This window comes from Geotrypetes seraphini, chromosome 11 (assembly GCF_902459505.1).
Source record: "Geotrypetes seraphini chromosome 11, aGeoSer1.1, whole genome shotgun sequence".
Taxonomy (NCBI): Eukaryota; Metazoa; Chordata; class Amphibia; order Gymnophiona; family Dermophiidae; genus Geotrypetes; species Geotrypetes seraphini.
The window spans coordinates 26,068,000-26,095,620 of NC_047094.1; the positions used below are offsets into that span (position 1 = coordinate 26,068,000).

The 27,621-nt window shown below is 43.6% G+C and overlaps 1 protein-coding gene across 1 annotated transcript in view; it reads right to left on the reverse strand.

Moving 5' to 3' along the window:
• Positions 1 to 27,621, reverse strand: part of OTOA (otoancorin) — a 78,789-nt gene that overhangs the window by 33,398 nt on the left and 17,770 nt on the right. Inside the window, exons 7-14 of the mRNA XM_033963872.1 lie at positions 26,559 to 26,665; positions 24,823 to 24,962; positions 23,187 to 23,310; positions 18,009 to 18,224; positions 11,308 to 11,475; positions 4,129 to 4,269; positions 1,262 to 1,317; positions 128 to 245 (exon numbers count right to left, since the gene is read on the reverse strand). Coding sequence (XP_033819763.1) covers positions 128 to 245; positions 1,262 to 1,317; positions 4,129 to 4,269; positions 11,308 to 11,475; positions 18,009 to 18,224; positions 23,187 to 23,310; positions 24,823 to 24,962; positions 26,559 to 26,665 — 1,070 coding nt within the window. The remainder of the gene's footprint in view (positions 1 to 127; positions 246 to 1,261; positions 1,318 to 4,128; positions 4,270 to 11,307; positions 11,476 to 18,008; positions 18,225 to 23,186; positions 23,311 to 24,822; positions 24,963 to 26,558; positions 26,666 to 27,621) is intronic.

Here is a 27,621-nt window from a genome sequence, read left to right on the forward strand (position 1 = left end):
AGCAAAGAATTGTGATGGCACAGTAGCAAATCATCCCACGGCCGACACTGCCCTAGAACAAGGTTTCCTGCTAGTCCTCGTGCTAAAAGTCTACCAAACGAGCCAAGAAGCGACGCAGGCCTCTTACCTGAAGGGGAGAGAGCAGCGGGAGATTCTTTTCGAAGTCTTTAAAAGTGGCTAGAAAAGAAGGAGGGTTCAATGCGTGAATCTGCTCACAGGTCACTCCCTTCGCAAGCTGCCCTGTACTAAATAGATAAAGGATTGTAGAAACAGAGAAAAATGGAGGCAGATAAACACTAGGGTTATCAGATTTCACGCAGTAAAAACTCAGACATGTGGCACTGCCCCCAGGCCCGCCCTGTTGTATCCCAGCCATCCCGTTCTACCCCACCCCTGCACAAACCTCCTCTTAAGCTTGCGGCTGTGTCTGGGAGGGCCTCTGAGCATGTGCAGATCTGACACAAACTCTTCATAACTACAGTCAAGGCTAATATGCTGAGCGTCCCGACATCTAAACTAAGATTAGGAGAACCAGGGCAGCCAGGGTTCAAATTCTGCTGACACTCTTTGTGACCTTGGGAAGGTCACTTTACCCTCTGCTACCTCATGTATAAACTCAGATTGTAAGTTCTTCAGGGACTGTATTGGAGAATGACATGCAGGAACTTAATTTCCTCATCCCATCCTCGCTAGTTTTGTCACTTTTCCTGTTCCTGCCCCATATCTGTAAGCTCTCCTTTAACCACACAAGTCTCGAACACTTATGATTTGAAAGGGTTTGAGGCTTGTGCAGATGAGGACGGAGCTTAGGCATTGGTGGAATGAGGCATTATGACATCACAGTCTGAGCTCTAGAATGTTTCTACTTATGATTCTAAAGTGTTTGAGGCTTGTGCAGATGAGGACGGAGCTTAGGCATTGGTGGAATGCAGCATTATGACATCACAATCTGAGCTCTAGAATGTTGCTTCTTAGGATTTTAAAGGGTTTGAGGCTTGTGTAGATGAGGACAGAGCTTGCAGGAAAATAATTCGCCGGAATGGGAAAATGAATTCCCGTGGGGACGGGGAATAATTTGTCCCCGTGTCATTCTTTATATATAATACCCAGATGTAATTCCTCCAGCAGCAGCTCCTCCAACTAAAAATCTTGAGTGTTGTTGAGAAGCGTGTGCCCAAGTGTACACAGCACCTCTCTCCAAGGATCTCAAAGACCTTCACATCTACAGAGCATGAGTAAGCGAAACCATGTGTTACTTTACCTTAAGAGATCAGCTGGAGGTGTTTTCTTAGACAAAGATTCATAGAGAAATAAGGCCTAAGAATAAAACACAGGACATAAATGTAGTTAATGTTTTGGATTAGCTGAGAAGAAATAGGAGGACTAGAAGCCAGTTTTCTACTACCATCTCCTGTGTTTCAAGGCAGCGGGATGCTACTTCTTCAAAACGTTTCCGCACTTTCATATTTTCATGCTCCACCAAACACATTCTTTTCTGATGGCATTAAGAAGTTAGGACGCTGGGACAAATGTATCGTAAAACAGGGTGATTATGTGGAAAAGTGATGCAATTTGCTTTTGAGATATTTAAATAAATAGGGGCTCATAATCAAAAGTTCAAAACATCAAAAAAAAAAAGGCCTAAGTCGGCACTTGGACTTTCTAATAGCTGGGATGCCTAAGTGCTGATAATTTAAACTCACTTTCTGGATGTGCAGCGGCACTTCTAAGCTGCTGTGCGTTCAGAGAGCAAAGGGGCGTGTTGGGAGGTGGGTTATGGGTGGGAATCGGGCAGGCTTCATTCTGTGCCCCAGCCATAATCAAAACTTTCCTAGGGGGAAATTAGACGGCCGGCAGTTAGACCTGTTTGAGTTGTGTCTGAATTCCACAAAGGTGCCTATACTGACAAGAAGACCACTGGAGGATTTAAGGCAAACCCCCCCCCCATCTACTCCCCCAGTGGTCACCCATAGAGTGAACCTCCTCCCCCCTCCCCCCCCATAGACTTCCCAACAGCTGATTGTGGTAGAGGAATCCCCATCAGCAGAGCCGGTTTTCAGGGGATTTCTGGTGGCTGATGGGGATTCCCCCTGCCAGGATCAGCTGAGCCATGGAGCCCTATACCCCTTTCCCTGACATCCCAAAAATCCCCCTGATATCTCCCCTCACATCCCATACCTCCCCCGACATCACCCCCCTCACACACACACACACACATTCCTGGGCCCCCTCCCACATCCCTGGAATCCCCGTACCTTTGGAAAAGCAAACAGCAAGAGGGAAGCTCACTCCCTTCTACCTACAGGGTCCCATGCTGCAATGACCAGGACAGATAGGGAAAATACTTGAATACCTGATTGTAAAACCACTTAGTTAATCTGGATAAGCAGTATATAACCCCCCCCCCAAAAAAAAAAAAACCAACAAAAAAAAAACCAACCTAACAAACTTGTGCCTAGAGGTGACACGTACATATAGTTAAAGTGAGATTTGGGTGAGTTTTGGTGGGCTCACATTTTCCACCACAAGTGTAATGGTTACAGTGGGATATGGGCCTGGATCTCCTTCTCTGGAATCCACTGTATTGACCACCAGGCTACTCCAGATTCCTGCTTGGTGCTCTAATACAGGGGTGTCAAATGTCAGTCCTCGAGGGCCGCAATCCAGTTGGGATTTCAGGATTTCCCCAATGAATATGCATGAGGTCTATTTGCATGCACTGCTTTCATTGTATGCTAATAGATCTCATGCCTATTCATTGGGGAAATCCTGAAAACCCGACTGGATTGCGGCCCTCGAGGACCGACATTTGACTCCTCTGCTCTAATAGGACTGGCCACACCATTTGAAGCAGCTAAGTACTGTTTTCATTAAAATCTTTGGGAGGGGGTTGGGGAAGTGAGGGGAGGTTATGCCTTCATCCCTCCAGGGGTCATCCGGTCTTGCAACTTTCAATGAATTCTAATTAACATCAATTATGAGGTCTTGATTGCTAATTATCAGCGCCGATTAGGCCTATTAGTCAGTTACGCTGTGTGCACCGATATATGCGCATAACTTTACGTGTCATATATAGAATTTGGCTGTTGGTAGTTTTCATTTTTCTCTAGCAATTTGGTAAGTAGCGTTCCTCTTACACGTTTCCGTTTCTTACACAACCTATTTAATGCATAGTGTTTTCAGTTGCTACAATTCTTCTGCATGGTCACACTTGCACTTTCAATTTGTGGTCTCTTCTCTTCACATCTTTTACCATACTTCCCCAATGATAAGCCGCCCCACATGATAGGCCGCCCTATTCTATAAGCTGCAGAAAATGCTCATTTATGTTTAAAAACTCTAAGATAAGCAGCTCCATGTTATTAGCTGCAGTGTTACTGAAGTGCGTCTTATGGAGCGAATGTATCTTTTTAAAATCCTGGCTCGCTCCTGTCTCTCCCTCGCTGGATGGCTGCCGGCTGCCTCCTTCAATGTCGCGGCCAGTAGCACAGGGCAGGAGCAAGCTTTTTGTGCTCCAGCCTGGCCCCCGCGCCATTTCCTGAATGGCTGACGGGACTCGCGAGAACTGACGGCAGCCATTCAGGAAGCGGCACGGGGCCAGGTTGGAGCGTGAAAATCTCGCTCCTGCCATGCGCCGTTGGCCACGAGATTGGTTGAGGCAGTCGGCAGCCATCCAGTGAGGGAGAGACAGGAGCGAGCCAGGATTTAAAAAAGGTACAGGGAGGGATGATTTTAAAAGGTACAGGGGGGGGGGTACTTAGTGTCAATGTTCATAGATAGGCTGCCCCATTTAAGCAAGCCACACCCCATACGCAGGTTTGCATAATCAATGTATATACCACGGCCTATCGTTGGGGAAATACGGTACACCCACACGTTTCATTTAGTGGCAAATACACTATCCTCCGTGCACACTACCTTCCCAAAATTATTGCTATGCTTTTATGCATGTTTCTTTGTTATCTATTTGATAAGCAGTATATCAAATTTTAACAAAAAAATACATTGACATGTGATGGTAGACAGGTGATATTGATGTTTTGCCTAATGATTCAAGATACAGAGTCATTACTGACAATCTAATCAAAGTTCTGCTCCAAACTATAACCCCCCCTTCCCCCTGCTTACCTGACTTTTCCTCATTTCTTTTTCTTTTAGCACGGAAGTATCAAAGTCTCTCGCCTTTAATAGATTTGCTAGAGACACCTCTTTGAAGAATGTTCCCTGCATGTCCATTACTGCTGAGGAAAGATTACTAGATGCAAGTATCTGTCAAAGAAAAAAGCCACAAGAAACCTTATTCTGGATAATAGAGAGAAAGAACGTAACTCTTCTTTTACAGCTCCCCCCCCCCCTGCAATTTTGTGGGCTATACCGCTGGCAAGCCGAAAAGTTAGTGGGAAACACCAGGTGGATGAATATGGGATACCAAAGAACAGGTGTGCAAATTGGACTGAACATAGGTTGTGTTTCGGCTCATGCCTTCATCAGGAGTTCATAAAACACAACTCAAGTTTTGTAAGTGGTACCGATAAGATGAGAGCTGTATACAGTAGCAAAATGGTGTCAGCAATCTGAGATTGGAAGCGTTGACAGCATTTTGCTATTGTATAAGTTCTTATCTCAATCGGCTGTGAATATAAGGTACGTGGCCATACAATTAAAAATGTTCTCATGTATGGGTGTTTCTCTATGGGTCAATTAAGACTGTGTTCGGATCATCATAGCTTTAAGAGATTGCTTAAAACAAAGCTATTTGTTGATACATATCTGTGAATGGCTCCCTTGGATTTTGTTCTATATTTACCTGTAATGACAGCGAAGGATGATATTGAGGAGTCCTCAGGTTGCTCTTTCTGAGTTGTTTTGAATTATTGTAAAATGTTACGTATGTGTTATTGGTATGTATGTTATTTTGGAAACCGCTGAGACTCCAGGCGGTATGTAAATTTTTAAAATACATAAAAACTTTTTTTTAAAATTTAAACTCAATGCAAGTTTAATCAAAGGTTTACAATGTTTTCTGTGGGGTGGTAAGCGACCCCGCATGCAATTCCTTCGAATGTGCTTACCTAGGGATAAAGGGGGTTATGGCTTATTAAATGTACATTGGTATGCTATGGCTTGTCAGATGAGACATATTAACGATTGGTTTAGGGGGACGTCTGACTTTACTGCGACATCACTGGAGTTGTCTTTGCTGGATCCGTTTCATGTGAGTTATTTCTTGCACGTGGCGGATCCGCGGCTTCGTCCTTTGGTGTCCAAGTATCCGATATTTGCCCCGGCTCGCCGAGCATGGAAGTGGGTTTGCAAGGTTGCTAAATTGTCTTCTGAGGTTTCCTTATACTTACCTATCCAGGGCAATGGAGCCTTTCAACCTGGACTACAAAATACCACCTTCCAGAGGTGGGGTGTGCAAGGCCTTCAATATCTACTGCACTTATTCTCGGAGGAGGGGAGACTGGCAACTTTTGCTGACTTACGTCGGACATTTTCTTTACCAACCTACTGATTTTTTTTGCATTTTACCAAATCCGACATTATGTTCAGTCTCTTCCGGCACACCATCTTGAGGAAGACAGCAGGGAGGCACTTTCCGAACTCTTTAGCCTATCTGCACAACAGTGGATTCCGCTTCGATTTCATATAGTGGGGATCCGGGATGGTCATTCTGGCCCCAATTTGAACATTTTAGCAACAACCTGGGCTGAAGACTTGCACTGCATGCTAACGGCTCAACAGCTACAGAGGACATTGAAGAACATTCAGAGGGTGTCCCACTGGGAAATGCAGTTGAAAATTGTTCTGCGACTTTATATCCCGCCGGAACGGGCAGCCTGGATGGGGATAACTACAACTCACTCTTGCCTGAAATGTGCCCAAGCTCACGCCTCATTGGGGTATATGCTCTGGACTTGCCCCAAAATTCAACAGTTCTGCCGACATTTAGGGCACTATATTACGCAGCTTTGGAAGAGGCGTTGGCTTCCACAACCGAGAGCTTTATTCAGACATTACAATATAGCTGCGCCCAAACCTAAGGGAATGTCAGTTTTTGTCATTCGAGTGTTTTTGATGGGGAAGAAAGTAATTCTTATTAAATGGCTGTCCCGAGATCCACCTTCCTACGCACAATGGAGAGCGTTGATGCTTGTTCATGCGACGCTGGAGCGCAGACTGGTGGGAACATAACATAAGAACATAAGAACATAAGCAATGCCTCCGCTGGGTCAGACCTGAGGTCCATCGTGACCAGCAGTCCGCTCACGCGGCGGCCCAACAGGTCCAGGACCTGTGCAGTAATCCTCTATCTATACCCCTCTATCCCCTTTTCCAGCAGGAAATTGTCCAATCCTTTCTTGAACCCCAGTACCGTACTCTGCCCTATTACACCCTCTGGAAGCACATTCCAGGTGTCCACCACTCGTTGGGTAAAGAAGAACTTCCTAGCATTCGTTTTAAATCTGTCCCCTTTCTAATTGTAACATCCTCTATTGGGCATGTACCATCTGTATTTTGTGTCTGCTGTCTGCTTCATGTGGACGGGCGGGTGCCATTATTTAGCAGATATGTTTATGTAATAATGCTCTTTTTCTTGTACTTGTGTGATGTTGGTTTTGCTCAAAAAAGAAATATTATAATAAAAAAAAAAAATCTGTCCCCTTTCAACTTTTCCAAGTGTCCTCTTGTTCTTTTATTTTTCGAAAGTTTGAAGAATCTGTCTCTCTCTACTCTCTCTATGCCCTTCATGATCTTGTAAGTCTCTATCATATCCCCTCTAAGTCTCCTTTTTTCCAGGGAAAAGAGTCCCAGTTTCTCCAGTCTTTCTCTATCTCTCTCTCTCTCTCCCTATTTCTGTCTCTCTCCCTTTCTCTCTCTCTTTCTTTCTATCTCTCTCTCTCTATTTCTCTCTGTCTCCCTTTCTCTCTCTCTTTCTGTCCCTCTCTATGCCCTTCATGATCTTATAAGTCTCTATCATATCCCCTCTAAGTCTCCTCTTCTCCAGGGAAAAGAGTCCCAGTTCCTCCAATCTTTCTCTATCTCTCTCTCTCTATTTCTGTCTCTCTCCCTCTCTCTCTCTCTTTCTTTTTCTCTCTGTCTCCCTTTCTCTCTCTCTTTCTGTCCCTCTCTACTCTTTCTATGCCCTTCATGATCTTATAAGTCTCTATCATATCCCCTCTAAGTCTCCTCTTCTCCAGGGAAAAGAGTCCCAGTTTCTCCAATCTTTCTCTATCTATCTCTCTCTATTTCTGTCTCTCTCCCTTTCTCTCTCTCTTTCTTTTTCTCTCTCTCTCTATTTCTGTCTCTCTCCCTTTCTCTCTCTCTTTCTTTCTATCTCTCTCTCTCTCTCTATTTCTCTCTGTCTCCCTTTCTCTCTCTCTTTCTGTCCCTCTCTACTCTCTCTATGCCCTTCATGATCTTGTAAGTCTCTATCATATCCCCTCTAAATCTCCTCTTCTCCAGGGAAGAGAGTCCCAGTTCCTCCAATCTTTCTCTATCTATCTCTCTCTATTTCTGTCTCTCTCCCTTTCTTTCTCTCTCTCTTTCTTTCTATCTCTCTCTCTCTCTCTCTATTTCTCTTTGTCTCCCTTTCTCTCTCTCTTTCTGTCCCTCTCTACTCTCTCTATGCCCTTCATGATCTTGTAAGTTTCTATCATATCCCCTCTAAGTCTCCTCTTCTCCAGGGAAAAGAGTCCCAGTTCCTCCAATCTTTCTCTATCTATCTCTCTCTATTTCTGTCTCTCTCCCTTTCTCTCTCTCTTTCTTTTTCTCTCTCTCTCTATTTCTGTCTCTCTCCCTTTCTCTCTCTCTTTCTTTCTATCTCTCTCTCTCTCTCTATTTCTCTCTGTCTCCCTTTCTCTCTCTCTTTCTGTCCCTCTCTACTCTTTCTATGCCCTTCATGATCTTATAAGTCTCTATCATATCCCCTCTAAGTCTCCTCTTCTCCAGGGAAAAGAGTCCCAGTTTCTCCAATCTTTCTCTATCTATCTCTCTCTATTTCTGTCTCTCTCCCTTTCTCTCTCTCTTTCTTTTTCTCTCTCTCTCTATTTCTGTCTCTCTCCCTTTCTCTCTCTCTTTCTTTCTATCTCTCTCTCTCTCTCTATTTCTCTCTGTCTCCCTTTCTCTCTCTCTTTCTGTCCCTCTCTACTCTTTCTATGCCCTTCATGATCTTATAAGTCTCTATCATATCCCCTCTAAGTCTCCTCTTCTCCAGGGAAAAGAGTCCCAGTTTCTCCAATCTTTCTCTATCTATCTCTCTCTATTTCTGTCTCTCTCCCTTTCTCTCTCTCTTTCTTTTTCTCTCTCTCTCTATTTCTGTCTCTCTCTCTTTCTTTCTATCTCTCTCTCTCTCTGTTTCTCTCTGTCTCCCTTTCTCTCTCTCTTTCTGTCCCTCTCTATGCCCTTCATGATCTTAAAAGTCTCTATCATATCCCCTCTAAGTCTCCTCTTCTCCAGGGAAAAGAGACCCAGTTTCTCCAATCTCTCAGCGTATGAGAGGTTTTCCATCCCTTTTATCAAGCGTGTCGCTCTCCTCTGAACCCTCTCGAGTAACGCCATATCCTTCCTAAGGTACGGAGACCAATATTGGACGCAGTATTCCAGATGCGGGCGCACCATCGCCCGATACAACGGCAGGATAACTTCTTTTGTCCTGGTTGTAATACCCTTCTTGATTATGCCTAGCATTCTATTTGCTTTCTTAGCGGCTGTTGCGCACTGTGCCGTCGGCTTCATTGTCATGTCCACCATTACCCCCAAGGGAGATTTGGATCGTGAACCAGGCCGCAAATTTTGTCAGACCTGGGAGTGTTTCTGGCAGGACCTTACACCGTATGCTCGCAGTAGACTCTTGAATTGTTAGGACTCTCTTTACCTCTCAGTCTTGATAGCAGCATTGGACTTTTTTGGGGGGAGGGGAGGGAGGGTAGGGTGTGAGTTTGCACTGTTGTTATTTGGACATGTATGCAACTGATATTTGTATGTTTTCGTTGGAATAATAAAAAACATTTGAACATAAAATTTAAACTCAATAAACAATCACATATACAACAAAGTTTTGCAGAGTCATTTTGTACAAAACAATGCAAAAACTCAGTGTCCGAGAGTGGGGTGGGAGTGGGGACAGTCTGCCCTAGGTAACACAGTAAACCAGAAGAGATAAAAGACCTGAATAGTCCATCCAGTCAGCCCTTTAATTACATGCATTGCAATTTCATGTTGAGATTAAATCTAAGTTACTTGTTTTCTTTGTTCTGTCTGGGCCATAGACCTTAGAAGTCCACCTGGTACCATCCTTGGGTTCCAGCTACTGGAGTTGCCTTCAAAGCTCATTCCGGCCTATCCAAACCCATCTCAGACTTTTTGCAGGATTCAGACCGTGAAAGTCTGCCCAGCACCATCCCCGTGTTCCGAATTGCTGGGGCTCCCGAAGCCCTCCCAAGCCCATCCTAAACTGAATTGCCAGATACAGCAAGTCTGCCCGCTACTGGCCTTGACACTTCAATTCATACCAATCATATCCTAATCAGAGACCCTCTGTTTCATCCCATGCTTTCTTGAATTCTGTCTCTGTTTTGCTCTTGGGTCCATGTTACTGTACGTCCCAGACTGAAATAAACAAGACTTTTCTTCATCTCACTGGCTCTTGTGGAGTGCATCCGTTCCCACTGTCTTCTTTACTGGGTTTTCTCTTCACCATATCCCTTGGGAGGGCATTCATCCACCGCCCTCTCCATGAGAAAGAATTTCCTAACATTACTCCTAAATCTACCACCCCACAACCTCAATTTATGCCCTCTAGTAAGTCCAGTGGTTCCTAACCCTGTCCTGGAGGACCACCAGGCCAATCGGGTTTTCAGGCTAGCCCTAATGAATATGCATGGGGCAGATTTGCATGCCTGTCACCTCCATTATATGCAAATCTGTCCCATGCATTTTCATTAGGGGCTATCCCAAAAATCCGACTGACTGGTGGTCCTCCAGGACAGGGTTGGGAATCACTGCTCTAGTCAGTGGCTTAATAAGGGGGGGGGGGGCGGAGGCAGTCCTCCCCGGGCACGGACTTGGTGGGGGCGCCAGCAAATGTCCTTCTCTCCGTCCCCTGCTCCTTCCCGACCTCCCCTGCCATGAGCGTGCGCCCCTTCCCTTCCCTCGTACCTCTTCAATTTTCCCTGCGTGAACAGCATTACAAACTTGCTCCCGCGTCGGTGTCACCTCTCTCTGACATCATTTCTGGGCCCCACACCTAGGAAGTAACGTCAGAGGGAATAGCCGACACAATGCGGGCAGTAAGTTTGTGATATTGCTCACGTCTGGAAATGAAAAAGGTACGGGGGAAGGGGAGCTTGCGTGCAGCAGGGGGTGGAGCTTGGGAAGGAGCAGGGAGGCAGAGAAGAAGGCGGGGGAGGGGCGCCACCGCCCCGGGTGCCACTTACCGTCTCTACACCATTGCCTCTAGTTTTACCAATTTCCCTTCTCTGGAAAAGATTTGGTTCTATATTAATACCTTTCAAGTGTTTAAATGTCTGTATCCTATCACCCCTGTCTCCTTTCCTTTCGAGTATGTAGTACTCCCCCGATATTCATGGGGGTTCCGTTCCAGGACCCCCCGCGAATCCTGAAAAACCGCAAATACAGTTTTTCATGGGGAGACTGAAGAGGGCAGCGGGAGAGCAGCCGGAGCGCTGCGAGTACAGGAAATCACTCGCGGTATGCTCCAACCGCCTCTTCCTGTACTAAGTTGGGCCTTATCCAATCAGGAGTTGCATGTCAAAGAAGCTCCTGATTGGATAAGGCCCGATTTAGTACAGGAAGAGGCGGTCGGAGCATAACGCGAGTGATTTCCTGCACTCGTGGCACTCCGACTGCTCTCTCCTTGTTGGCGGTTCGTAGTTGGAAAATACCGCAAATGACTGGGACTGTGAACCGCCAACTGCGAACGACCGGGGGAACACTGTACATGTTCAGGTCTTCTGGTCTCTTCTCGTACGTCTTATGATGTAAACACCCTACCATTTTTGTCGGGTTTGGGAAAGTCCATCCGGGCACCTGGACAGTCCTCTACAAAGAGGACATGTCCGGATTTTCACGGACGTCTGGTAACCCTACTCCAGTGCCCACCACTTTGAATGTCAAGCGGTCCACAAGTCCCCAGTCCCTTTCCCTACTTCATAGTGCGGCTTAGTAAAAGAGCACGGAAATACCTACTGGACCTGAACTGAACTCATTTTGAGCTACCGAGAACATGCAGACTATCTCTAAAAAAATTTAAGAATGATAAATGACGTGAGAGTTAATATTTACCTTACTAAGGATACCTTGCTTCTGTGCAGGTGATAAATCCATTGCGTACTGGAACAAGGCGCCTTTAACCACCTGGGAGAGTTCTTTGGGGCTCATGTTGTAGAAGGATTGCGTGCCAATTCCTGTCACTAGTTCGCCCATTTGACTTAGATTGTAAAAGGACAAAACCTGCCAGGGAAGCACACACAATTTCAGCCTTTCTATGGCTTTTAAATTTCCCCAATTATGGAATGAACTTCCTTGACCATACCAGTTCAATTGCAAAAATCTGTTTTTTCAAACTTCGTATAATTCGGTCACTACTTTCAATTTTAGAGACCGAATCAATCAATATCTTAATTCATTCCTTAGTCATCTCCCACTTAGATTATTGTAACTCTCTCCTCAACGGTCTCCCCCAAAAAGAAATCAGACGCCTACAACTAATACAAAACACAGCAATAAAACTCATCTACAAAAAAGGCAAATTTGATCATGTCACTACTCTTCTCAAAGAGGCTCACTGGCTCCCCGTTAACCACCGTGTCACCTATAAAATCATTCTACTCTCCTTCAAAATAAAACACTCTCACCAACCCTTATTTCTCGATAAACTTCTTATTCCCCAATGCTCCCCTCGTACTCTAAGGTCAACCGACCAAAAACTTCTCTTCATTCCTTCTATAAAAGACTTTTACTATACTCGGAAAACAAATTTCGCAGTAACTGCTCCAACATTATGGAACTCTTTACCACAGCAACTCCGTGACGACCTTCATCTAGACAAATTTAAGATAAGCCTAAAGACTTTTTTATTTTGTGACGCCTTTGGCTAAGTTTTGACTTACCTTAACTCTTCCTTTTTTTTTTTTTTCTCCTTTTCTCTTTCTCCTTCTACTTTCTATCTCTTTTTTTTTTTTTCTTCTCATTCTAATCTCAATCAACCGCTTTCATAAAGCGACCCATCCTATATGTTCTTCCCCCTTCCCCACTGTCTCCAGTTCTTCTTCAACATGTAACTTTTCCCTTCCCTCCCCTTTACCCTCACTTTCAAGTTTGTCCAGTCTATGTTATTTATGTACACATATTTATTTTTAATACCTAATATTTTATCTTATTTTTATCTTTTTTTAGATATATTGTAAACCGTCCAGATATTTGTTTGACGGTCGATATATTAAAAAACCAATAAACTTGAAACTTGAAACTTTAATTTTGAGGTGTCCCAGCTCTTTTCAATCTTTCCGTAAATCTTTAAAAACTTTTCTATTTGCTAAACATTTTGAAAATGAATCCTCTTGTATTTTAGCTTATTTTTTTAACTTATTGTTATCCACGTCGAGCTTCCTCTGGTTGAAGACCCGGTATATAAAGTTAAGTTTTAGTTTAGTATATACAATGTGAGTCAGTGCGACGAATCCAGACATGCAATGACAATCCCAATTTAAAGCACAACTGTAGCTTTCAGGCCTGGGGTTCCGGGGCAGAGCGTTCTCTGACTAATTAATATTTTTTTTCTATCAATGGAAGCTTCAAATGCAGCACATAACATAGACATAAAAACAGAGAAGATGGGGAGCATGAGAGGAGATGACAAAGTGTGTGGCGCAGTGGTTAAAGCTACAGCCTTGGCACCCTGAGGTTGTGGGTTCAAACCCACGCTGCTCCTTGTGACCTTGGGCAAGTCACTTAATCCCCCCATTGCCCCAGGTACATTAGGTAGATTGTGAGCCCGCCGGGACAGACGGGGAAAAATGCTTGAGTACCTGAATAAATTAATGTAAACCGTTCTGAGCTCCCTTGGGAGAATGGTATAGAAAATTGAATTGAATAAATAAAAGGGGAATGGCTGAGAGAAGAGACATATGTACATACTGTAGTTATCACCATACTGGGACAAGACCAAAGGTTCGTCAAGCCAAGTATCCTGATTCCAACAACAGACAATCCTTAAGGAATGGGGACATGATTAAACAGAATATAAGAGTAAAGTGTATCAGAGCTTGGGGAAAGTGTAGATGGGACTTGGTGGAGGGAGGAGAAAGGGGACAGAATAGAAGATGGGTGAAACGTGGGAAGAGAAGGGGGACAGAAAAGAATGTGGGAGGATAAGAGGGACAGAATAGAAGATGGGTGGGACAGGGGGGACAAAGAACAGAGCAGATGACTAGGACAGGGGTAGGAAAATAGAGCAGAAGATGACTGGGACTTGATGATCAAGTGGGAAAGCGGTGAAGAGCAGAGCAGGGAATTTTGGATGGGAGAGGTGGGGTGCAAATATTGAGGAGATATTTGGCAAATGGTAGGTACGAACAGGGGATCTTGATGGGCTGGGAGAATGAGTGAGGGTATGAGCAAGGGTACAAGGGGGCTAAAAGAAAAGGGGATGAATGGAAGAAGAATGGAGAGAAGTTGAGAGGCATTGAATAAGGGTTGAGGGTCATGGGGCAGGATATAAGAGGAAGGCATGGGAAGAGTAAGAAAACAATGGGGATTGCTGGACATTGGAGGGGGATCTCTAGAGGGTAGGCTGGACATGGGAGGAGTAGGAATATAGAGGAGATGCTGACATGGAAGTGGGAGAGGGAACCGGGGGATGCTGGATACAAGGGAGAATAGGGTGACAGGGAGGAGCACCGGATGGAGGTAAGGGAAAGAGATTGTGCTGGACGCAGAAAGAGAAAGAAGATATTGTTCATGTGAGTGAAAATAGAAGGTGCTGTACAGAAGGGAGGAAAGAGAGAAGGTTCTGGAAGAAAGGGGAGAGTCAGCAAACAACTAGGGAATACGCTGGGGTGAGAGAGCTGAAAAGATATAGCTAAATGTAGCTAAAAAAAAAAGAAGACTGAAGAGTAAGAATGTCTGAAGTCTGAGCAGATAGAGAGGCAGAAAAATAAATGAAGGAAAAGATCAAAGTCAAAAATGGATAGAGGAGAGGAGAAGAAATGGCTGGTGGACTGGAAATCTTGTAAAAAAAAAAGTTAAGAAAAAAACAGAGGAAAGCAAACCGAAAGGGACGAGAGGGTGGTTGTCCTAATCTGGGTAGTTTGTAATTCACGGGGTGGAGAGTTTTAGGGGGGAGGGGTGGAGAGTACCTGGAGGGGGGGTTGGGTCCTTTTGGTTGTTGCCTTTGGATTGGGCTTCTGGCTGGGAGGAGGGGTTGTAAGGTTCACACGTTTTTTTTTCAGGTCACGGTTTCAGTGGGAGGTGGCTGATGGATGGCTCGTTCCAGAGCTCATCAGAGTCCAGGGCCCTGGTTCGTGTTGTTGGTGTTTTTTGGAACTTGACTGGTTGGGGGATTTGGCGGGTAGGAGACTTGTATTATGTCCCTAACGGAGAACAAAAATGTTGATGACTGTTCTTATGGTATGAATATTGTTCCAGTGTTCCTTTCATGATTTTGCAATCATCTGTCTGCTACTATTGTTTGCGGATTTCATCAATAAAAATTGTTTGAGCATAAAACAGAGGAAAGCAGAAACTGGAGACTGGGACAAACATGAGTGGTAAAAACAAACCAACCAGATAAGAAAGGTAGAAAGAATTTTATTCTTAAGTTAGTGAATGGAAAATGTAATGTAATGTAATGTAATTTATTTCTTATATACCGCTACATCCGTTAGGTTCTAAGCGGTTTACAGAAAATATACATTAAGATTAGAAATAAGAAAGGTACTTGGAAAATTCCCTTACTGTCCCGAAGGCTCACAATCTAACTAAAGTACCTGGAGGGTAATAGAGAAGTGAAAAGTAGAGTTAGAGGAAAAATAAAAATAAAATAAACATTTTAAAAAGACAGCATTGATCTAAATACTTTGGAAGGTTGAAGAGAGGAGAGAAAGGAATAGAAGCAGAATGGGTCAGCGTCAGTGATGAAGTGGAGCAAGTAAGTTTAGGAGGAGCGATTGACGTATCCAGAAAGGGCTTCTTCTGGCCGACAGTCCCAGGATGCCTATGTCTCCTCCCCTGAGATGTTCTCCCATCCATGCATTCCCTCCCAGACACACTGTCAGTTTTACAGTCATTTTATACCACTTTCTATATACTTTGCAGAGTGCAAGGTGCTCTTTCAATTTCTGTAGTGTTGTAATAATAATAATAACTTTACTTACTGGCTTCTTGGGGGGAGAGGGGTGTCTAAATTTCATTTTTGTCTATTTACTCCTATTTTAACTTTGTGCTGGCTTATTCTGTACCTAGTAAGGGTCTATTTGTGTTTAGTGTGTGTGACCAAGGTTCTTAGCTGGTTCTAGGATATACAACCCAGATCTCAGGGAACTATGGTCCACTTGCTATTTGATTATAACCACTGGAACAGTCCCATGGTCCAGAGATAGCACTGAGCCTTGACCCCTAACCCTTGCAGGTGCAGGACCTGAGTTCCCCTGAACAAGGAGTGAACGACAAAAGGACTAGACTGACAATCAATCTGCAATTTTTTTTAGGGATATTACTCTCCACCAGACCTGCTGAGGTTTCCCTAGATACGCGTTGGCTTGTTCTAGCTGATTTAGGGAAAATTTTGCTATCTGTAAATGTGTGGTGATTTTGTCTTTAGTGCAGTGGTGTGGTAAGGGGGGGGGGTAGCCCGCCCTGGGCGCCGTCTTCATGGGGGCACCAGCACCCATGCTCCTCTCCACACACCCCACTACCGCATGCCCACTCCCTTCTAGTTTCAAGTTTCAAGTTTATTTAACTCTTGATATATCGCCTATTTTGAATATTCTAAGCGATGTACATAATATAATAAAACATAAAAACATTAATATACACTTAAAAACAGCAATTTTCAATATTGACTAACAAGAAAGCGAGGAAAAGGGGGTAAAGTTACAATAAGGGCATAGGAAAAAAGGGAAAAACGAAAGGTTGGGTAAATAATTACAAGGCACTCTTTGTGAATGTTAATTTAAACAAAGTAGATAAATTAGAATTTTTAAAGGTCATAGGCATCCCTAAACAAATAAGATTTAAAAAAAATTTTAAAAGCTGAGAAATCTTGTTCCATTCTAATGTACTGGGGAAGGGAGTTCCACCATTGTGGACCTGCTCTTCTCGTACCTCTTTAATGTTCCTGGCGCGAGCAACCCCAACTTGCTGTTGGCGCCAATGTTGACTCGTCCTCTGATGTCACTTCCTGGACCCACGCCTAGAAAGTGATGTCAAAGGAAGAGCCGATGCTGGCACAAACAGCAGGTTGGGGTTGGCTGCTCGCACCAGAAATGTTAAAGAGGTATGGGGGAAGGGAAGGGGTGTGCGCGTACAGCAGGAGGGGCGGGAAAGGAGCAGATGGGGGCAGGGGGAGGAGTGCTACTGCTTTAGTGAAATATGTCTTTTTGGGAACCTAAGTACTTACTACTACTATTTATTATTTCTTTAGCGCTGAGAAGGCGTATGCAGCGCTATACATTTTAACATACAATAGACAGTCCCTGCTCAGAAGAGCTTACAATCTAATTTAGACAGGACATTACAGGCTTGATATCTTTTTTGGCTACTAGAGGATCTCCCGGTGTTTCCTCTCCAGATTGGTGGGTTACAGTAATGGGAACATTTGAAAGTACTCTGCCACATACCAAAACTTTTTCTCAGGGCTCCTTTTATCAAGCTGCGGCAGAGCTTTTTACCGCGGACTGGTGAAGTTGAATGCTCTGCTGCTCATTCAATTCCTATGATCGTCAGAGCATTTACCTTGCTGGCCCGCAGTAACAGAAACCTTAGGCCCTCTTTTACGCATTTTAGTGCATATTTAGCACGCACTAAATCAATGCGTGCGTTAACCGTTAATGCATCCATAGGATAACATGCATGCATTAGCGTTTGGCGCGTGATGAGTGCGTGCTATTTACCGCGCGCTAAAAAGCAAAGCGCACCTTTGTAAAAGAGGGGGGTTAGTTACGTAATATTTTTTTCCTTTATCATCTTGCGTTATAAGAATTGGAACTTTTAATTGTAGAGAACTTCAACTGAATAATCTCTGGCTATTTTCACAATACTAGGTCACTTATGCTAGCGTTGTGCTTATTTAAATCAGTTTATCTGTACAAGTTATGCTTGATTTGGTTTTATTTGATATTTCATAAATAATTTATTTTTAAATACTGTACTCTAAAAAAAAATCTTATCAATAGGGGGATGGGCTAGATGGGGGTAGTGATAACATAAGATCATAAGCCGTGCCTCTGCTGGGTCAGACCAGAAGTCCATCACGCCCAGCAATCCGCTCACGCGGCGGCCCATCAGGCCCAGGACCCGTATAGTAACCCTCTAGCTATACCCCTCTATCCCCTTTTCCTTCAGGGGTGGAGCAAGACAGGCAGGGGGGTCTCACTGGTTTAACCAGGGCCCCTCAATTGCTAAGACCAGCCCTGAGTAGAGTTCCTAGGACCCTGCAATTAAAGAAGGGGAAACAGCAAGAATAAAAAGGAGGTGATATAATGAAAAGGTGAAAGGGAGAATGAAACAGAGACAAGAAGAATGAGCAAGAGCCAGATAAGAGGGATTGGTTTCACAATGGCATTCCTCTCTACAGGATGCTTTTGCTTAACACCTGATTCCAAGGACCTCAAATAACCCTGGCAGACCCTCGCACCTACAGAGTGCCTGGCACAGCTTGTATACCGAGTCGAGCGCCGACAATGACCCGGTATATAAACTGAAGACTAGATTCAATTAGATCTTGAGCAGACTTTATTCCTTTACAACAGAATGTCTATGCCAACCTTTTCAGAGCCAAGGTATTTTCCTGCTAAGATTGTCACTTGGCTCCTGGTCCAGCCTGAGACTTGCTGTAGGGTAGTGATGGCATTCTGCACTGCTTCCGGTGACAAGGACTGCAGCTGGTGGGAGCTCAGCTGGACAACTGCATCAGAGAGGGATCCGAAGGTCTCATTCAGGGTCTGGTTAAACATGGCGATGGCCAGAAGCTGGGACTTGAGCTGCACTGAGAAAATGCAGAAGAGTTACACACTTAACTAAACTTGGAGCGGGGAGGTGGACCACCCCAGGCACCGGCACCTCTCTGCCCCCCATGCCACGCTCGTGCCCTTCCTTCCCCGTCCCCCTGTACCTCTTTAAAATTTTCACCAGCCCGAGCAACTGCTCCGGCTTGCTGCTCACGCCGACCTGGCTCCCTCTGAAATCACTTCTGGGTCGTGGGGCCAGGAAGTGACATCAGAGGGAACACCAATGCTAGCGCGAGCAGCAAGTCAGAGAAGCTGCTCGCTGGCGAAGATTTAAAGAGGTACAGGGATGGGAAGGGAGGGTGCAAGTGTGGCATGGGAGAGTGGAAGGAGGGTGGGGGCAGAGAGTAGGGTGCAGAGAGTAGGGTGCAGGGGGGTGCCACCACCGGGCACCCTGGGGTGGAGGTTGAGGAAGGACAGTAGATATGCACCATGAGTCTTTCTGTACCAATCGTGTCATGTTATTTAAATGCCCATATATAATTTTTCTTCCAAAATTAAGAAGTTAAATGGTTTGGGGGCTGGATACTGCACCGAACTACTAGTGATGTTGCAAAACAGTTTTTCAATTTCAGTCTGATGGGGACAAAGATCGATGCTGCGGAGATGGAGACAAATTTTTCTCCATGTCATTCTCTAATAACAAGGACATAAGGATTTGGGGTGAGCCTGAGCCTACAGTGGGTGGGCCCAGGCCCACCACCTGCTATGTTACTGTGCTATCCCCCCTCCCCCCTCTCCTCTGAAAGCGAACCTGCAAGTGGATGCAAAGCTCCTTGACAGCTTCAGGGATTATGGGCATTTTGACCAAAACAGACAGCAGGACTGAGGAGTAGCCAGTACAGTGGACGATAAACCAAGAGACCCAGGTTCAAATCCCACTTTAACTCTTTATTTATTTTATTGAGAACCTTCTTGAAACAGAAAAATGCTTACTGTATCTAAATATATAAACGCAATCACACACTTAGTCACAGAGTCAGCATGTAATAATTTGTGTAGTTCTGTTATGATTTTTAGAGGTCCTTAGGTATCAGATTACCCTACAAACAGCATAGTTTGAAGGGGTACTTCCTCATGTTACCCAATGGCACCTCCTCCACTAATAATACATGATTTACTGAATATTAGTGGAGGAGGTGCCATTGGGTAACATGAGGAAGTACCCCTTCAAACTATGCTGTTTGTAGGGTAATCTGATACCTAAGGACCTCTAAAAATCATAACAGAACCACACAAATTATTACATGCTGACTCTGTGAGTAAGTGTGTGATTGCACTTGAGTGATTATAAAGAAGAATACTGTTATAGGATGGCTCTAAATATATAAGCCACCTGCAAGCCCGAAGGCTATTGAAGTAGCCTACATTCAGGTACATAATAATAATAATAATAATTTTATTCTTATATACCACCAGACCAGAAATAGTTCTAGGCGGTTCACAATTCATAATAAAAAAAAACATCAAATTGTAAAATATAAGAAATACATAATTATTTTTAAAAGCAAAGAATGCAATAAGATACAAACTTATTAAATAGTTGTGACTATTTCTCTGTTCCTGGAGGGCTCCCAGTTACAAAATAACCCCCTCCCTTCTGATACTAAACCACGGTACATGTTTGTACCACAGCCCGTAGCGCTAAATGCTCCGATTCTCATAGAATTCCTATGAGCATCGGAGCCTTTAGCGCCCTGGACTGCAGTAAAAACCTCTAATTCAAGAGGGTCTAAATGAGTTAAAGTGGGATTTGAACCTCTGTCCCTTGATTTTCAGTTCACTGCACCAATCATTAGGTTGACTTTCTGCCCTGCATGGACATCTGTCTGAACTATACTTGGGAAACCAAAAACTTTTGGTCTAGTATCACTGGGAGTGATTGAAGAAAGGTATCTAGAAACTGCAAAAAAAAAAAAAAAAAAATCCCTCTCCTATAAAACATTCAAACTCCTTAAATTGCTAAGAATGTCTTCATATGTAATCAAAAGAGGCAAAAACAAGGGGCGGACCCCAAGAATGCGCTTGCACTTTTGAAGGAGCTGATTAAATTGTTTTTGAGACAGACGCCACCTTTAAAATCTTTGTTGGAATCTTGCATATCGGTTCCCTGACGCAGGAACGGAACGGGCCACGTCGGAACCCTCAGTAAATGATCTGGACATAGGTACGACAAGCGAGGTGATTAAATTTGCGGATGATACGAAGTTATTCAGAGTAGTAAAGACGCAGGGGGATTGCGAAGATCTGCAACGTGACATAATCAAGCTCGAGGAATGGGCATCGACATGGCAGATGAGGTTCAACGTGGATAAGTATAAAGTGATGCATGTCGGTAACAAAAATCTCATGCACGAATACAGAATGTCCGGGGCGGTACTTGGAGAGACCTCTCAGGAAAAGGACTTGGGAGTTCTGATCAACAAGTCGATAAAGCCGTCTGCACAATGTGCGGCGGCAGCAAAAAGGGCAAACTGAATGCTAGGAATGATAAAGAAGGGGATCACAAACAAATCAGAGAAGGTTATCATGCCGCTGTACCGGGCCATGGTACGCCCTCACCTGGAGTACTGCATCCAGCACTGGTCGCCGTACATGAAGAAGGACACGGTACTACTCGAAAGATTCCAGAGAAGAGTGACTAAGATAGTTAAGGAACTGGAGGAGCCGCCGTACAGCGAAAGATTAGAGAAACTGGGCCTCTTCTCCCTTGAACAGAGGAGATTGAGAGGGGACATAATCAAAACATTCAAGGTACTTAGTAGATAAGGACAGGTTGTTCACCCTCTCCAAGGTAGGGAGAACAAGAGAGCACTCTCTAAAGTTGAAAGGGGATACATTCCGTACAAACGTAAGGAAATTCTTCTTCACCCAGAGAGTGGTAGAAAGCTGGAACGCTCTTCCAGAGGCTGTTATAGGGGAAAACACCCTCCAGGGACTCAAGACAAAGTTAGACAAGTTTCTGCTGAACAAGAACGTGCGCTGGTAGGGCTAGTCTCAGTTAGGGTGCTGGTCTTAGACCAGAGGGCCGCCGCGTGAGCGGACTGCTGGGCATGATGGACCACTGGTCTGACTCAGCAGTGGCAATTCTTATGTTCTTATGTAAAGATAAGTTTTGTTATAAATTCAACCAATTAAGTACATCACCACTTAGACTGCACAAGCAGCGAAGAAAGAATGTTTTTGATCTTTGTTCAATCATATGCAGTGATTGGGTGGTGAGGCGACATTCCTGGGGTCCGCCCCTTGTTTTTGCCTCTATGTCTCTGAGCATACTTTTGATTACACGTGAAGATATTCTTAGCAATTTAAGGAGTTTGAATGTTTTATAAGAGAGTGATTTTTTTTTTCCAGTATCTGGACATCTGTCTGGCCATTTTCTACGAATGCTGCTCTACAGCTGTCCGTGTCCCTTGTTTCCCCCATTCAAAATCCGAACATTGCCATTTGTAAATTGGCTATTTATGCTGGACCTGTCCACCTCATGTATTTTTGAACTGGAAATCAATGTATTTCCTGTTCAAAAATACTTGTGAGATGGACACCTGTTTGGGACGTTCTGATGTGAACATCCCTATTCTGACTCGGGCGTCCTTTCAAAAATGCCCTTCCACAAGTACCAAAGACTTATAAAGCTCATATGATAAATACTGCTCTTTCTCTGTCTTCTCTTATTCTCCTTGTTGCAGCAAAAAGACTGTGGAACAGAAGATCGGGTGTACCACATTGTAGTTTAATGAGCGCCAAATAACTTGTGAGCTGTGCAGTTTGCTTGTAGCCTCTTAACTACTTGGATTTTTTTGTCTCTTATATGTTTTTATATTTAAGACAACCAAGGACCCTAAATGACCCCTGAGGAAGGCTTTTCATTTGCCAAAATATGGCCTGTGTTGGGTGAAATGCAGATGCTCCGTTGAGCGTGAGATTACGAAGAGTGAAATTAAAACATTAAAGACCCAGCTATGACTTGAGAATATCGGCTGAGCCATTTTCACAGCTTTCCAATATAGCTATAAAAAACTGCCAGCACTATCGTCACGACAGTACCGTACAAGTTAAGTATCATAAGCTTTATACAATCAGTAAGCTTTGATAAAGAGTACTATTTTGAGTGGCAGCTGACAGATTTTTATCACTTTAGGTATTAGTTAAAATAATATAGTCCAAAAGACAAAAATTTAAAAACAAAAAAAAAGAGTGTTAAAAATAGGGCAATTAAGACCAGTGATAGTTCACGATAGGTTTTCTGGGTAGGATTTTCTCCAAATCCAGACAGCTGTGGACACTTGAGGTCTTTCAGCCCTGTAAAAAACATAAAACTCCATAGTATATACATATACTATAATATTATATAACTATATAATGTTATATAATAATATATTATTATACAACATATAATAATATATAACATATAAATTAATATATAATATATATAACATATAATATATAACAATATAATATTATATAATGTTATATAATAATATAATATTATATAACAGAACAGAGGGTTTTGTGTTAAAGAACTCTCTCATACACATCAATATTTAAGGGCTAATTGTCATTTGTATTTTATACATTAGTTGGTTTTTATCTTGTGGGTCACTTGTGATTATATACATTCTTTGTGGATTCTTCTTAAGATTATTGTTTTTAAGTTATTTAGACGCTCATTAAATTACAAACTGGTACATCCGATCTTCTATTCCACAATCGTTTTGCTGCTTCACTTCCTTTGTGGCACGTTTTAGTGCTATTTGGATTTTGGTGTTTTTTTTTAATTCTTCTTGTTGCAACATTGTCATTTTTTCCATCTTATTTTCTATAGTTTCTTCTACTAGTTTTATGTACAGATCGTAACCTCCATGGGTAGGATAGCAAATGGCCAATAAACCTGGAAATATTTGATTTGCCTCTTCACTGTCTGCCGTGTGCACGCACCTTCTGAAACACAGCATGGAAGCCTTTCAGTTGGTTGCATTTGATCATCTGGTGCAGTAAAGCACGTGCCATGTTCGCATCCATCTGCTCCAAGTCCTCATAAAAGCAGACCAGCAGACCCAACCTGTCCAAGACATGAGACCACAAGTCCTGTAACCCTCTGCACAAGTTTTTCAAAAGGCCCTGCATACAATGGTGCTTTCCCTGGTGCTTTATAAGCTGCACTTTAAATTCAAATGAGAAATCTCATCAGGGCACAGTCACTTAATCCTCCATTGCAGTAGGTACAAGTGAAAGGGGAAAATTACATCTGGGCCCCTCCTAATACTGTGTAATGTGGGAAGAGAGCCAAGTTTGTATGGACACCTGGGGGCCCAAGTTTCCTTATTGTGAACCTCAAAGAGGTATTGGCGATATACAAATAAAAATGGGATTGTATTGAATATTAGTGTACATTTAGGCACTCCCATTTACTCCTGCTGTAGACCTGGCATAAATGGGGGTGTCTAAATATAGCAGGCATGCGGTTATCAGCTCCGTGATCCCCACAGCAACACAAACAACCCAGGGTCCTCGTTTCCTGTGTTGGAGTGCTAAGGAAGAGAAAGAACTTCACACACACATACACATTAGGATCAATTGCAAAAAATCACAAAGCTTTCTAAAGGCAGAACCTGGTCAGTTTAAAGGCAGCTGAATCTCCGGCCTGTCTCAAAGATTCTCTGCGAGCCTTGTGCCTTATATTAGAATTCAGCTCAAAATGGCACAAGCAGTTATCAATCAGTTATCAATCAACATGTCTTCTGACACAATATGTCACCTGATACAATACTAGTCCATTCAATAATAAACCTATACCATTTAAACCTCAGCGGTGCTACTTTGTGTATTTGAACTTCACACACAGTCCATATTGAGACAGACATGGGGAAGCCACTGCTTGCTCTGGATCAGTAGCTTAGAATGTTGCTACTATTTGGGATTTTGCCAGATACTTGTGACCTGGATTGGCCACTGTGAAGGCAGGATACTAGGATAGATGGACCACTAGTCTGACCCAGTAAGGCTATTCTATTCTTAAATGCAAGTTTAAAACTGAGACTAGCCAGTAAGTCCTTCCTGGAACTGGGTAATTTGGCAGCTCTGCTTCACCAACACTGACTTACCTAACTGCTAGTGGTGCTTGGGACTAAACCTTGATTAGTCTATGGCCCTTCTAGCCTATCTCATTCCCTGTGATTAGCAACGTGTCCAAGGTAAGGTTAAGGCTGCCATTCACAAGATACGGTTGATCTAATCCTAGGTTTACCCCAGTGCACGCTAGGACTTGTGCTCGTGCTTTGTTTAGGGAATGCAAAGGGGAAATTAGAACTACAAGTCTCTGCATGAAATGGGAAAAAAAACAGGACTAGATTAATTCTGTCCTGACTTTGGCAGCCTTATCTAAGGTTCCACTGAAAACGTTTAGAAACTTCCAGTGGAATCTGGCATTTTCGCTCCCGTGTACAAGAACAAAATTCTTCCTGTTCTAGGTATTGAGGTCTGTTGGTTTCCCATGATAACTAGTATTTCCCCCCCAAACTAACAACTGCCTCTTTTCCTCCTTCATCCCCCACCCCAACCACCTTGCTCTTGCCTGTGGATGATGGAAATGTTTCTCATGTCAAATCCAGATGACTCAATTCTTTCGAGAAAAGCTTTTGCCAACTGTGGAGTGATATCGTACACTGTATCCAGCTGCTTCGTCGCATTATCATAGCTAATGAACAGTCGGATCTATTAACACACACAGAAAAAATATATCAGGCCACTTAAACTTAAGTAGTAACAGAACTAGAGATTCACATTCAGGGCCTGATTCTCAAAACACGCATCCTGATTTCAAGCAGTGGTAGGCGTCCTACCATCGTCTGGCAGCCAATCGGGGTACATATTTAAAAAAAAAAAAGGGGGCAGAAACCAGGACGACTACATTGTAGGCCTCTGCAGCGCATCTACGGAGACGCGTACCCATGCTTAAGCATGCCAAGGCGGGGCATGGGTGTGGTTTTACCTAGAAGTGTCATTGAGTGGACTTAAATATTGGTACGCATCTCTGTCGACGCAAGACAGATGCCTTAAATGTAGGCCTGCAAAATACTGGCATACATTTAAGGCGTTTGTCCGGGAGTGTAGACGATTCTGAATAGGACGCCAATGCGCGATTGACAAGCGATCAATGGCTGTTTCATAGGCGGCTGCTGATATCGGCGTCCTGTACAGAATTTTTTTTTTTGGGGGGGTTGTTCAGTTTGTGGGAGGATTTTTAGGTTTTTGTAATGATGTTTTCTTTTTGTATTGTTGTATTTTAATTGTATGTATTACTTACTGTTATTGTGTATGTGGCTTTGTTCCCCGCTTAGATTTGTAGATAAGCGGGTTATAAATATTTTTAAAGAAATAAATAAAGAATCAGGCCCTCAGTGCCTATGGGAACTTTCTTAGAACTCCTGAGCATGATTTTAATATTTCACACCCTGCTTGTAGATGACCTAAGATACATAAATATATACAATATAACACAGAAAACAAATTCTATCAACAAATTTGGGCACGCACTTTGAGTAACATGCTAATTAGCGCAAATGATTGGGCAATAACAATTGTTGCTGTTAATTGGCACCGCTGTGAATTTGTGCGTGCATCATGCTAGGCGCATGTAAAGATGCGCGCATACATTTTTGGGTGTACAGCTATAAAGGGGGCAGAGCCGTGGGAGGGGCATGAGTAGACTGGGACGCTCACTAGAGATGCGCACAATATTACAGAATATGGGAAATCCACGCCTAATTTAGGCAAGAGGATTTCCATCAGGTTTCAGATGGTGGAAATCCTTGTACCCAAAACTGGGCACGGATTCTAGCACTAGACTCTATCCCCAATACCCAACTTGGAGGGCCGTTTATAGAATCGTGTTCAGCGTTCATTTTTTGGCACCCAGTTTACTGAATCGAGTCCCATATTTTAAGCTGTTAAACATTGTCGTGTATATACATTAATATGAAGGGCATTTCCAAACCCCGGTGAGTAGATATGTGCTCAGATTAATGGGCCATGTCTATGAGGCTGGGACCTATTGGTTTGCATTGACTGGAGTTGTTCTTTGCCGCCCGTAGAAGATGCTACCATAGGTAGGGTTAACAGATGTCCAGATTTCCCTGGACGGCTTTTCAAAACCCAGCACTTGGTCCGGGTTTTGAAAAGCTTCCAGCTAGGAGCGACGTCAGGATGTTAGGAAAGTGTTGAGGGCCTGGTTAAGCTGCAAAACAGTAATAAACTTCTACATTTGAAGATATTGGCTACATTTAGAAATATTAGCTGGTGGTCTCTTACCTCAGCGAGATTGATCGTCTGAATTTCTTCCAGTGGGAGATGGACCATATAACGCCCTAGAAGCCAGAGATTCTCTGCACTGACCCAAGATGTGGATGTATTGAACTCTGAACCATAACAGAAAATGAACTTAAAATACATACGATAATTCTGTGCAAGTGATCTGGTGTCCAGATACAGTGTCCCAGAATGTCCATATAGGATAAAAAAATACCGCAGTGCTTGGAAAAGTGTTTAGAAGACTGCACTGGTAGCTATGACTGGACTGGGGGACGTGGTCGTGAGGAACACGTTGAAGTTTTTGCTCCTGGTGGTGAACAACTAGAGGGAAGGGAAAGAGGGCACGCGTGTGGAGAGGGGAGGAGGAGGAAGAGATGGGGGGGGTGGAAAGGAGAAGGGGTGCTGGTGCCCCCACCAACATGACGCTCGGGGCAGACCACCCCCTCCCTTTCTACGCCACTGCCTTTTAGAAAGATGTGGAAAAAGTTGGCCTTATGTGGCTTTTTCCCAAGCACTAAGGCCATTTTCCTCACAGCTGGAAAACGGACGATGTTCTATTTTCCAAATTAATGACCATGCGCTAATGTTGCCACTAGCTTGCAACCATTAACAAAAATGAGCATATGAGTACTTACCGCCGCTCATTTTGTAGGCAGCCAGGACTCGTGGGCTTTTCCTGACACATACCCCTCCACAGAAAAATGTCAAAAATTATTTTGTTCACAACTGTATTGGCTGCCGATGGAGGCATGTGTGACGTTTAAATTTGGCTGCTTTTGCTTTAAGGTACTATGCGGCCTAGCCCCCAAATACATAACCGACCGTTTCTCTTTTTCAACCAATAGACATAAGAGAAGCTCAAACTTGAATTTTATTTCTCCTCCGGTTAGAGGATGTAAATTTAAAAGACGTCGCCAACATCTTTTCTCTTATCAAGCAGCATTATGGGGTAATGATCTGAAACAATTACTTATGCTTGCCAATACTTATGGGGAATGTAGGAGACACCTAAAAACATATCTGTTCCTAAAGTACGTAGGAAGCTGATTTGCACAATCTTTCC